General features: G+C 44.4%; 1 protein-coding gene across 4 annotated transcripts in view; it reads right to left on the minus strand.

Moving 5' to 3' along the window:
- SYNE2 (spectrin repeat containing nuclear envelope protein 2) overlaps positions 1–13,458 on the minus strand; it is a 379,741-nt gene that overhangs the window by 16,257 nt on the left and 350,026 nt on the right. For all 4 annotated transcript variants that reach the window (XM_055289134.2, XM_055289133.2, XM_055289132.2 and 1 more), the window contains exons 100-103: positions 7,783–7,945; positions 1,464–1,651; positions 829–979; positions 283–465 (exon numbers count right to left, since the gene is read on the minus strand). In XM_055289134.2, coding sequence (XP_055145109.1) covers positions 283–465; positions 829–979; positions 1,464–1,651; positions 7,783–7,945 — 685 coding nt within the window. The remainder of the gene's footprint in view (positions 1–282; positions 466–828; positions 980–1,463; positions 1,652–7,782; positions 7,946–13,458) is intronic.

Genomic DNA, 13,458 nt, shown 5'->3' on the forward strand with positions numbered 1-13,458 from the left:
ACATGCACACCACCACGGGTTATAAAAGTTGTAAAAAGAGCTGTGTGTTGGTAACACAAATCTCATCAACAGGCCCTGCCTAAGAAGCCCCACATGCAAATCCCCCTTTTGAAAAATGAACGTTGGCAGCTTTGGGCTTCTTTGTGTTGGAGGAATGTTAGAACAGCTCAGGCCTGAGGTGAAACCTTCTACCTGCTGCTTTGTGCGACAAGCCTGCCATTGCGTATCATGCGTTCTGTCTCCCTGAAAAGCTACACCCGAGCCAGCTGCAGAGGAGCTCACCCTGAGTCTCCGCAGGATGGCTGTGACCCGCCTCTGAAGGTTGTCCCAGCGCTGGTTGCCCTCGTGGACCATCTGCTTCAGCCTGCTGGCCGTGTCTGTGCGGTTCTCCCGGGCCAGCCGCCGGTACTGCTTGTTGATGAGCTCCAGCTGAGTGAGCCGCTCGTGAATCTGCCGCTGAAAGGCCTGCATCACACGGGAGGGGTCAGAGCCAAAGTGTGCAGGGGGCCAGGACACCCTCCTTCCCTTCTACATCCCAAGCGACCTGCTGCCAGAGGTTCATCCCCAAACTGCAATGGCAGCAGAGGGCCTAATTCACCAGTCCTGATGCCAGCTACAGAACAGGCTTTCAAGTTCATTACATGGCAGCTGGCATACATGAGCAATGTCTTGCAAAGCTGTCTCAGCAGCTGGGGGCAGGCTGTGGTTTGGGCAGCCCTCGCCAGAGGTGAGGGGAAGCTGGCTACTTAGAGGAAGTCATTTCAGCAGCCCCCAGGCTTGCTGCAGGCTTGGTTATGATCAGGAGACTGGGATGGAGAAGGTGTTTACCTCAAACCTCTTCAGTTCCTCTTTGGCACTCGTGTACAACACCTCTGAGGAATTTGGGCAGGCTGCTGTCCTCTCAGCTGACTTGAGCCAGTCCTCAAAGCGAGAATAGTCGTCTAAAAACTTCTGCCACAGGCGCCACGTCTCCTCGATTCTGATGGGAACAAAGCAACTTAACACAAGCCATCCCCTCCAAGCCTGTGCTTTTGCACTTCTTTTATCCCGATACCCGCACGGTTTAGTAGGGGAGACCCTGTTACCCCTTCTGGGAAATAAGCCCCAGGGACGCCACTTCTTGTCTGTGTTCCTCCTGCCTGGGAGCGCCAAGCAGCTCAGAGCTCCTGCTTCACAGAGGTTAAAAAACTAGGAGACATGGCTGCCTCCACTACTGCCTGGCTAGGTCAACAGAAGCACAGTGGCCAGTCCACAGCCACACCCCACACAGGACAGCTGGGGAGAGACATTACTCCTGTTACATTTTTCTTGAATAAATCCTTTGATAAGCATTGGGCCTTCTCTGCCAATACCTGGCGCATTTCTAAGTGAAATGAACAGAATAGTTACTGTGAATGAGGTCAGAAGGGTGTACCGAGTTCGGTTGACCATGCTGAAGGCATTTGGGGGAGCTTAGTTCTTACTTCATGCGCCGCTCCATGGACATGGCACAAATGTTCCTCCAGCGTCTGTCCAGGCTCCTGGTGGTCTGCTGAATCGAGTCACACTCGGTCTCATTTGCACAGGCATCGGAGTCGTGCAGTAGGACGTCACAGATGTTAAACACGGACTCCACCCCTGCACTGTGTTGTTCAATATCTCGCTGTAGATCCTGTGATTACAAGAGAGTAAGAAACCTCTTGAGATATTGGTGGCAGCAGGAGGGTCAGCATTAAAGGACCTCCGTTCCTCCCTCCCTTCTCCCAACTCAGGGGATTCTTCTCTGGGTGGATTTCCACCATGGGCTTGGCAGTACACATGGAATCCCTCTCATCTTTGTGCTACCCTTGTGCTGTCAGCACCTGACACAAAGTTTAAACACTGGAAACATCTAGGACTTATGCGCTGAACCACGTGAGGGGTGGCACGGTGGTGGGTGTCCTCTACGCACTGACAGGTGGCGCCATTACCGTTGAGAGCCCATCGCCCCACAGACTTCGGGTATGCATGGGACCTACTCCATACCACCCAACCCCAGAGGGCTCCAGTTTAAACCTGGTTTCAGGGAGGTCTTTAGAAACTGAGTCTCTTCAGCAGGAACTCTCAATCTTTTATCGGCTACCAAACTCTTCAAACACACACCAAATTGTGCATGCAGCAGTGTGGGTGCCCACAGCTTCCCCGTGAGCCCCTTCAAGGGCTTCATGAGCCCAAGGGAGAAATTCTGGCAGACAGACCTTGCCTCCCCAACTGACAAAGTCCAGCCAAAGCTGTGGTGGCTTGGAGAGAGGTGGGGTCTCTGGAGTCTTTTCCTTTGATGATGATAGTGATGCAGTTCCCCAATTTGGGAAAAATAACATTTATGAAGAGAAAATGCATGGTCATAGGAAAAAACTGGAAAACCTCTTTACGAATAAACGTGGCATTTTTAGTCATTATCAGATAATATTTCTGCTGCACCCCATGGGTGGGCTGCGGGGAGGGAGAGAGATGAGCAACCTGTTTTGCCATTCTGGAAGAGTTAGGCATCCCTGATGTCCAAATTCTGTGACAAGTGACATGAGACCACACCATTAATTTTAATATCCAAATTACATTGTGAGAAAGCAAAGACTACGTTAAATTCTACTTTATTTGATAATATACCAATTTCCAAAATCCACACTACTTTAAGCCACTATTAACTAGACTAAATCCAGTTCCCAGGACTCAACAAATATCAGTTAATAAGAGGACTATATTATAAATGGTAGCTGTCACCATCTACAGAAAGGCAATATAAGCTTCATTCCAGGTTACTTTGATATTTAAATAATTTGAGATTACTACTATATTACTAGATGGGACCACTATTTTCTTATTCTTTTTTTTTTTTTTTTTTTTTTTGAGACAAGGGTTTCACTCTGTTACAGTGGTGTGATCTTGGCTCACGGAAACCTCCACCTCCAGGCTCAAGCGCTCCTCCCACATCAGCCTCCCAAGTAGCTGGCCATCATACTCAGCTAATTTTTTGTATTTTTGGTAGAGATGGGGTTTTACCATGTTGTCCAGGCTGGCCTCGAACTTCTGAGCTCAAGCGATCCACCCTCCTCCGGCTCCCAAAGTGCTGGGATTACAGGGGTGAGCCACCACGCCCAGCCCCTATTCTCTTACTTTTCTTCATATAAATGCACAATTCTGATCACTGAGTGTTTAGATTGATATGAGAAAATAAAATGCTAACCCGCCAACTGAATTTTAAATCAGGCAGTTCCTAACACTGATCCCGAGTACAAATGAACGCCACCAGGTTATATTCAGAAGAGATGTGTTTTCCACTTGGCCACCCTGTGTGCACTGTGAAGAAGGTGCAGGGTGATTTCTTTAAAGCTCTGCAGTGTGGGTAGAATGCCTGTTATGCTCGAATAGTGGGAGTCTCCCTGGAGTCAATTTGAGGACTATAAAGTTATTACATCTAAATAAAATTCCAGTTTTAAGAACTCTTACCAGTTCACAGAACTGTCATGGGCCCTTCTAAAATTAGAAGATACGTATCCCATTTAAATACTAAAATAATAAATTAGGAACCCTAATACTGGTGTTAAATAAATAGTACTAATCATTTATAACTGAAAAATGCCCATGACCTCATCTGGCTCCAGGTGGGTAAGGTCTAGTTGAAAAGCAGAGAGAATTTCTAGTTTATGAACAATATGAATGCTCTGTATTTTAATAAACTCTGCAATTATCCTACATTATTTATTCAGCTTACATTGAATCAAATGGCTAAAGAAAACTGATTAATATTTAGGGTAAATGGCTGTAAGAAATGAACTCTACAGGATGGGCGCGGTGGCTCACGCTTGTAATCCCAGCACTTTGGGAGGCCGAGGCAGGCAGATCACGAGGTCAGGAGATCGAGACCACGGTGAAACCCCGTCTCTACTAAAAATACAAAAAATTAGCCAGGCGTGGTGGCGGACGCCTGTAGTCCCAGCTACTCGGAGAGGCTGAGGCAGGAGAATGGTGTGAACCCGGGAGGCGGAGCTTGCACTGAGCCCAGATCGCGCCACTGCACTGCACTCCAGCCTGGGTGACAGAGCGAGACTCCGTCTCAAAAAAAAAAAAAAAAAAAAAAAAGAAATGAACTCTACAATAATTTATAAAAGACCATCAACATCTTGGTTAAAAAAAAAAAGCCCAAACATTTTCAAAACTTTTCAAAAAACATTTTCAAAAAATTTTTAAAAACCATGTAAAACACCACACAATGGCCTACTAGTTACCTTGTACAAAAAAAAAAAAAGTGATAGACTACATTTTAAAATACAGACCATTTAAGTGCTAGACAAGAACATTTTGCAAGCTGAAATAAACCTACCACTAGTAACCACGGAGACATAAGTCTGCACAAGAATCAGGTTTTAGAAACTGTCCAAACCTAGAGAAAAAGTGAATTTAAGAAACAACATAAAACAATGAGAAAGACTTTTGCCAACAGTTCTAACAAGCTCCTGTTCATTTCATTTTTCTGCTCCTGGGCAGGTGACACAGAACCCTGAGGTTGGGGAGGAGCTTGGGGGCCGGGGGGTACAGAGCAAGAGGAGATGGGGAGACATGAAACTGGAGAAGAGAATGCAGCCAGAAGAATGAGAATAAAAAGGAACCAAAAACAGAAGGTAAGGGTGGCTGAGGAGAAGAAAAACAGGCTGAAAAGACAGAAAATCATATAGGGTGAAATCCCCAGTGCCAGCTCCTGAATGTCTCTGTGGGAAGGGCTTGGGTAGCAAGTGGGACAGGATGGTACTGGGATGGTTCAGGGGGTTTGAGGTGAAGCTCAACTGGCCCACGGTGGGGGCTATTAATTAGCCAGTGGAAGGGTAACTAACAACAACTGCAAGCCACCATCTGGCACCCCACAGAGAAACAAGAAACCAACCAATGAACAAACTAGGACAGGGATCTTAAAGATTCAACGAAAGTGGTTCGTGATTTAAGTGTCACAAAATTGCCACTACTTCCTGTGCATTTTAAAGATGATATATTCCATAGGAATAACCCCCATTACCTTATACTTAAGGGTGTTCTACATAAGAAAGGTGAAACAGAAAGGACTCCTATAGGGTCTGACCCCTCCCCAACCAGGTACATTACAGTGAGGATCCAGGGACATCATGGGTCTTAGCTACTTTTGGGGGCTGAGGGCTTTTGCAGAAGGCAATACTAGGTGATGCCATGTTTTTAGGTCTTATTTTTGGAAGCAATTATTATATTTAGTTTGAAAAGTAAACATAGGTAAGGTGGTTGTTTTTTTAACCCAGACCAAAAATGGTCACTAGGCAAGGTTTTAAAAAGTGGCCCATACATAATTCTTTTGTGTGACACATTTGTTTCCAGTGTTTTGGATGGGGTACTTAAGGTCTGAGTTTGGTATAATATAAACACAGTGTAACTTATTCTTTTTAACAAAAATACTAAAAGTATCCTGAGATCATCTGTGGTAGGCAGAATAATGACAATGACACCCCTGTCAACCCCGCAACAAAGACGTCCAGATCCTAATCCTGGAACCTGTGAATATGTTAGATTACACAGCAAAGGAGAATTACGGTTGCTAATCAGCTGACCTTGAAATAGGGAGATTATCCTGGATTATCAGGGTGGGCCCACCGTAATCCTAAGCGTCCTTAACAGCAGAAGAGGAGTCAGCTAGAGGGAGATGTGACTGGGAAGACAGACACAGAGAGATGCAATGTTGACGGTGTTGAAGGCAGAAGAAGGCGCATGTGAGCCAAGCAATGTGGGTGGCCTCTAAAAGCCAGAAAAAGCAAAAAATTGGATTCTCCCCAGAGCTTCCAGAAAGGAGCGTAGTCCTGATGACACCCTGATCTTAGCCCAGTGAGATCCACTTCAGATCTCTAACCTCCAGAAATATAATAAATTTTCGTTTTTAAGCTGCTAAATCTGTAATTTGTTACAGCAGTAGTAGAAAACTAACACAGCATTTAACTTCTTTACAATAATGGTAGTCCTGAACACCAATTCCATTAATTTTTTTTTTTTTAAGTAACCAAGGGATAGAAAGCAAGACTCTGTCTCAAAAAAAAAAAAAAAAAAAAAAAAAAAAGAAATGTCACTAAGGTGATGCTGAATTCTATAAAGACAGAATTTTCAAATCAACTAGATTGAAACTATGTGCCATTGTAGGATGGGAAAAAATGAGGCTAAGAGAATAGCAGTGGCTCCAAATTGTATGCTTTTGGGAACAAATTCTGCAATTTAATGTTCTGTCACACTTCGGATTTATAAAAAATTAACACACAATCAACAGCCCTTGCAAAATTTAGTCAGCCATTCTTTAAGAGGAAAGATATTGACAGCTTCCACATAATCTACCTGAAAAAACTCACCACTCAGGGTAAATTGTTATTTGCAAGGCCTTGCCTTTTCAGTCTGTTCAAAGACATTCATCCTAGTGGATCACACTTGTAAGTAAAACTGATGTGTTCAGTAGCTGTGACTCCAATGAGAGAGGCATTAAAATCTCTGTAATGTCCATTAAAATTCCGTAATACTTATATCAATATTCTTTTCTGCACAAAGCAAAGACAGAGTCTAGATGACCTCAATGAAAAAGACATGCTTAAAGTTCCAAGGCTAAGTGGAAAAACCTGTATTTTTAATTTGTAGCATTACTAAATCATACCACTTTGAAAGCTAGATAACAGGTATCTTTTAAACAGTAATTGTAATAGCACTTAGAAAAGTCAAGAGCAGGGAGGGCCAGGCATGGCGGCGCCTGCCTGCAGTGCCATCTACTCAGGAGGCTGGGGTGGGAGGATCACTTGAGCCCAGAAGTTAAAGACCAGCCTGGGCAATATAGTGAGATTCCATCTCTTAAAAAAATGTCAACAGTAGCATCAAATATTGAATCTGGTGAAAAAGGTTCACCCCCAATCTGGTCTCCAAGCACCTGTGGTATGTGGTGGAGGCTTAACGTGAAGAAAACAGATTCAAGTCTGAGAATCATACTGCTTCTATGGTCGAAACAGAATCTGCCCACAGGTCTAAGAAAAACAGGTGAACAAAAGCTAAAGAAAGAATAAGATAAACTTAGCTATTTTAAAAAAAAGTAAAGACAAATCCAGGCATTACTAGTGAGAATGAGCATGTGGCCATGAGACCAGGGAAGGCAGGAAAGTGGATTCGATAAACCAGTGACATCAAAGAGCACCTGCCAGCTGGGTACAATGAGAAACACTGGCAGAACTCGGCAGCTTTCAAACTGCTCAATTTCCAGGGTTGGCTCAGAGCATGCATATCCGATAACAAAAATGCACAGAGCACTGCAGCTCTTAAGAGGCTTCCTAAACTATTGGTCCAAGCATGTTCCTTATCACACCTTTTCTTGTTTTAATTTTTTAAAAAAGCTGTACCAGACACACAGAATATATAATCCCATAAAAACCTTCCTTGGTTAGAAAAGTTGCTTTTCTTTCAATTCATTGCCTTTCAAAACTATATTAAAACACAACAAAGATCAGTTAAAAAAAGACATAATTAAAAAAATCTTATTAACCACCAAGATTAAGGTTTGCATCTCAAACATTCACACAGTTTCACAAAAAGCTACATGAATGTGGGAGGAAGCACTCAAGAGACGGATATAAGAACATGGAAAGGTGGTCAGTTTTCTCTGGAAAAAGCAAACCAATGTTATGAAATGTGAGCACGTGAAAACACACAGATATACGGGGAAGGCCTGAGTCAGTGCACATCGCGGACATCCGTACTCTTTCAAGAGCTCATTTCTGATTATCCCACCTGCTGCTCAGCGAGCCTCTTCTGGATCTCTTGATCATCGCAGACATCATAAACAACAGGTTTGGAAAGCTCAGACTCAATTCGAGCCAACCAGGTGCGAAGGTTGCTCATGTTTTTGTCCAACTGCTGAATAAAAGCAAAGGTCTCCTTCAGCTTCTTCACCCTACACATATTTGCAGAAAAAACAAAACAAACAAAAAAAACCAGTGATGGAAAACAAAAGCCCAATACTTAGTGGTGGAAAAATGTGCCAATAAGAGCATTGCAGGGTAAAAAACAATCTATTTTGCTTTGATTTTATATCAGAACAACTCTCATGTCACCAGATACGAGTTCTCAGAGAATACGTGAAGCTTTGCAAGGCTGTTGCCTCTGTTGATTTTCGAAAGGACTGAGAGTTAATCCACCCATGCAAATGGAAGTCCTATCATTCCCAGAGTGAGAGCCCCGGAGACCCGGTTCATCTTCCTGGGGCTCCAGAGGTGAGAAGATATGCCGCTTTTTCCTAAGTGAAAATAACCACTCCTGACTTCTGCCCAGTTTCTGACGTGGGTATGCCTGAGATTGCAGCAGCCGGCGATCTACCCTGGGAGATTAAAGATGTTACACGCCTGGTTCACTTGGTGGTATTTGGTCCACAAGGCCTCTCATGGGACCCTCCTGAGTAAGCAGAGAACATATGCCAAGCCCTACCGCTTCAGTATGAGGGGTTCACCCAGCCGTATACATTGAACCAGCCCATGTGGGTAGATTATGGGGCATCTCTGTCCGTCTAAAAGGGAAGGCGCAAAGGAAATCTGCATTTAGCGCAGTTCTAAATGTGATCTCCCTCGCCAGTCTGCCTCAGCTCCCATCCGGCCCAACTCGGCGTGGAGCAGATTTGAAAGCACACGCATGGCATGAGTACAACTTGGCGTGCACGTCCACATGCTGTCAAGGGACGTGATGTAGCTGTTGAGGGAAAACAATCTTTTTCTGACATATATACTAAAATAAAATGCTCCAATAAACCGCTTTCCTTAAAGTCCTAAAGCAGAGCAAGGAGAGCCAGGATCTGTCCTGGCGTTCTGTGGGATTTGTAGTTAATTTCAGACATTTAAAAGTAATGGCTCCAATGGAAAGTTCCCACTTATTAATACTTACGTTGGGAGATGCTGTCAGAACTGCGCCCCATAGCTGGGAGCACTAGAAAGATAAATGGGGGCACTGACCCTAACGCTCAGGAAACATTGCGCTCCACGCCACCATCACCTCTTACTTGACCAAACAACCTCCTCTCAGCCCCCTAGACTTCCTGCCCACTTTTGGTTCTGTAGCCAAAGTGCAAGTAAGTTCTAGAAGGCAAGTCTGATCCATGCTCAAAGCCTTCAATAGTCCCTGCCCTACCCTGAGAAACTGGTTCAGCCCCTTGATCTCTGTACCTCAAGCATTCAGGGGCCACTCTGCCTCTAACCTTGCACTCTCTCAGACACTGTGCACCCACCAGGACAGGGAGCTCCATGGCCAGGCTGCAGCCGGCCAGTTTCCGCCGCACACACAGCACCTCCCACAAGGCCTGGTGGGCAGGAAGCGCTCCACAAATGCTTGGTGAATGGACAAATACAGCCAGGCACTTCCACTAGAAGTTATGATTAAAGTGGACCATGGAGTAGTCATGTAAGTGTGGATTCTAAAAAAAATTTTGTATCTTACAACTGACCAAGTCAATCCAAGGGACTGACTTCTAGTTCCATTACCAGCTACTTTTAAGATTTAGTGAAAGTCCTTTCACCTCAGCCCCCTTATTTCAAGTACACCCGCAAAGCCACTTAAGCTTCAGGGAGGTGGTAGCATTGGGTGAGGTGAAGGCCGGAACTCCAGAGGCAAGCAGACCTGGGCCCAAGTTCCATTCTCCCATCTAAGAGCTCTGCACCCTGCAATGTACCTAACCGCTGACCCTCAGTTTCCTCATGATCTGTAAAAGTATCCACCTTGCAGGTGGTGGTGAGATTGAAATAAGAGGCTGCATGTAAAGTCATCTGCACAGAGTGAATGCTGGACCACATGATGCTACAATCACGCTTTATTTACAAGGCACTGGACCTCACAAAGTTCTTTCATCAGTGTTTTATTCTCAAGGGCAAGCTTGGAAGAAGGACGTGTGGTCTGTGGAAGAACACGGACCCTGTGGTCAGGGCCTGGGTTTGTGTCCTGGCCATGTTTAATGCCAACTATAAAATGGTGTTAACAGTAGTACCTTCCTTCACTGGGTAGCTGGGGGGACTGAATGAGATATAACATGTGAAAGGCAGAATGCCTCGGAGATAAACGCGCAGCAACTTAACAGTTGTGATAAGTTTCAAGGAGCCATGTTTTCCAAATTATATTCTTACTGCAAACACCACAAGGATACGTTTCCTTCAAAGCCACAGATGATTTATTAAAAAGGAAGTAACAGAATCCAGGACCAGGCCTGGATACAGCTGTAACCTAGATCCCGCCTTCATACCTATGGCTTCAGAGGTACACCCTCCTCACCCCAGTATCTCGCCACCTTGATTGCCCTGGTTCCAGAAAGAACACTCCAGACAACTACCAGGGTAGCTGAGAACCCCTGGCACCGTGGGACAAGGAGTCCTCCAGGCAGTTCCTGAGGGACTGCTCTCCTGGAGAAGAAGCCCAGCCACGAAAGCTTCCCGGGGATGGGGGAAGGGCTCAGGCTCGTGACCTCTGCACAGCTCTCCTGCCCTCCCCACTTCTCCCTCTTCCCAGAATGAAATCTCCCACGGCCTTCTAGCCCCTGATCCTATTCCACCCTAAGAATCCCAGCCTCTTTCTTATTTTGAAAAGAAGAGGGCTAGAATCCAAGTATTTATTTATATATTTTTTTCTTTTTCCTTGTTTCCTCTCTTCTAACTTAAAGCAATTAACACACCGGAAGAATCCAAGTGTTTAAATGAAGGGAGTTAACTAGCAACACAACAGCCTGGGTACAGACCCACAGGACTGTGGTGATCTTGAACTGTTAACCCTGGGGGTTAGGTGTGCAACACGCAGAGGGGGTATGGAGAAGGTGGGGGAGTAATTTGCTTGGTTTCCCCAGGACTGTGGTATCCAAAATGGGGTGCTCAGGACAAACCAATGGGGTGTAGGAATAAAATATGAGACTGTCTACTGTCATCCCATTCTTTTAAAATTTCTACAATGTGTATGCTTTAAAATTATAAACTTTATTATTAAAATGAAACATCTATATCCCATGCTGATGGCCACATGTGCTAGGCCTGTTGTGCTTCATGTTAGCAACTCATTAACTTTTTTTTTTTTTTTTTTTGAGACAGAGTCTCTATCACCTACGCTGGAGTGCAGTGGTGCGATGTGGGCTCACTGCAACCTCCGCCTCCCAGGTTCAAGTGATTCTCCTGCCTCAGACTCCTGAGTAGCTGGGATTACAGGCACCTGCCACCATGCTCAGTTAATTTTTGTATTTTTACTAGAGACAGGGTTTCCCCATGTTGGCCAGGCTGGTCTCGAACTCCTGACCTCAAGTGATCCACCTGCCTCAGCCTCCCAAAGCACTAGGATTATAGGCATCATTTCCTCTTCATAACAATGCTAGGAGATAGGTAGTATTATTATCCCTACTTGACAGATGAGGAAACCGAGGCACAGAGAGTAAAGAGCTCGCCCAAGTCACATGGTCAATAGCAGAAGCAGGATTCTAACCTGGGTAGTCTGGTCTGGAGCTGCTGTTCTTAAGCACTACCCATCCTCTCACATAATTCCACACACACTAACATGCACATACTGGAGATACAGGATCATTTTGCTGCAGTCAGAGAACATGACCAGAAGTCTGGACTCACAGCTCAGGATACACTGAGGGGTAGGAGCTGGTATAGTAGATGCTACAACCTGGGGCTCTTAGCAGGTGCCTGGGGAGGAGGCTGGAAGGCTCAATACATGCTGCCCACGTTTCCCCTCCCTGATTTTCTTTCAGTAAACACTTAACCATTTGCCTTGTCTTGGATCCTGCACAGACCCTGAGGATTCAGAGATAGCTGGAAGATAGGACTTCTTCCCAGAGAGGTCATCACCTAATTTAGATGTAATGTTGACACTGTAATACAACATAGGAGTTGCTCAATAAATAGCTGCTGAAGGAGTAAATAATGTTCACTCATACCTTCCAATTTGTCTGATTTGTCTTCTTCATAAAAGAGGTGGCCAAGTTAGATTTTTAAAGAAAAGAGGTAAAAACCAGAGCATATCAGAGCCCTTTTGCCACAAAGCAATGTGCTGCCAGCCTAGGAGCCACTTGTGCTCCTCAGCCCTGGTTTCACACACGGCCAATGAAGCGGTGACACTCACATCACAGGCATACTTAGTGCAAGTTAAAGAGGAGGGGAAGGTGGGAGGGAAGGAAAAGAAGGTCACCAAGTGGCAAAGCACTCATCCAGCCAGGATTTAGCTGGTATATCCCAAACTCCATCCAGAGGCCGAATACCCCCAAATGCCTGGGAATCTAAATGTTGTTCCTCTGATCATCAGGTAACAACTTACCCTGGGACTCATCAGGTGCACTGCTGAGCATGTATTGTTCTGTTCTGTACAGACACTGTACTCTAATTATCACCTGTCCCAGGTCAGGAAGTATTTGTCTTTTGCCAACCAGGCAACTGACCTCCACATGTTGGGCCTTGTTAATACTGCTTTTGAAAAATTTTAAATCTCAAGTTAATATCTGGAAATAAGAAAACCTATTCAGAAACCAGACTGCTGGCACACAGAAGCAACCACAACACTGCCTGACATCAACCACCTGAGCGGTTTGCTGCCGTGGCCACCATCTCTGCACTTGCGCAGGTTTTGACCCGGGTGCTCTTAACATTTCTCACATAGACATTTCAACAAATAACCTTTCTCCAGGAAAAAGCAGCATGATTTCCTGAATTAAATCCCAGTTATGAGAATCAGAAAAACAAAATTTTTAGGTACAAAAGCGAAGTTTTCCACCTGCATAGGCTCTTTATTGGGAGACTTGAACAAAAGCAAAATGTTTTCTATGAAACCAAACAAAAGAATTATGCCTAAGAGCTGCTTTAAATTAGAAGAGTTCTTTTGCAGTGATTATGGGTAAAAATGCAGAAAACAATCAAGGCAAATAAAGTTTTCCTTTTAACTAGCAATGGATGAGAACATAACATTGATGAACACTGCTCTCCTTCCAAACAAACAAAATCAAGCCAGGTTAGCATCATTCTATATACCAAGCCTAAGCCTTAACAATGTATGATGAAGGCTTTACGTGTCAAATTTATACATATGGAATAATTTACCATTTAGTCCTATCCTCTATGTGCTCAGGAGTCTACAGTTAAATTATAAAAGCCCTAAATCAGCCTAAGTGAACAAAAAAAATCCTATGCCTAATTTAAAAAATACTAAGGAAAACTGAGATGGTTCAAGTATCTGAATTTGTACTGAAATAAACAAATAGTCAAACCTGTGGGCAGCTGTCAGTTGCAAAAAACACTGTACAAATCCTGTACAATTGTACCTTTTCACGTGACTAAACATCCTTATGGCAAAATAATGCATTATTCAAGATCCTGAAGCCCTGATTTAGGGGCAGAGGCATTACAATACACGTCTGAGCTCATTGCCTCTTTAAAGCATTTTTGTCACCGGAGGACT

Source organism: Symphalangus syndactylus, chromosome 8, assembly GCF_028878055.3.
Source record: "Symphalangus syndactylus isolate Jambi chromosome 8, NHGRI_mSymSyn1-v2.1_pri, whole genome shotgun sequence".
Classification (NCBI taxonomy): Eukaryota; Metazoa; Chordata; class Mammalia; order Primates; family Hylobatidae; genus Symphalangus; species Symphalangus syndactylus.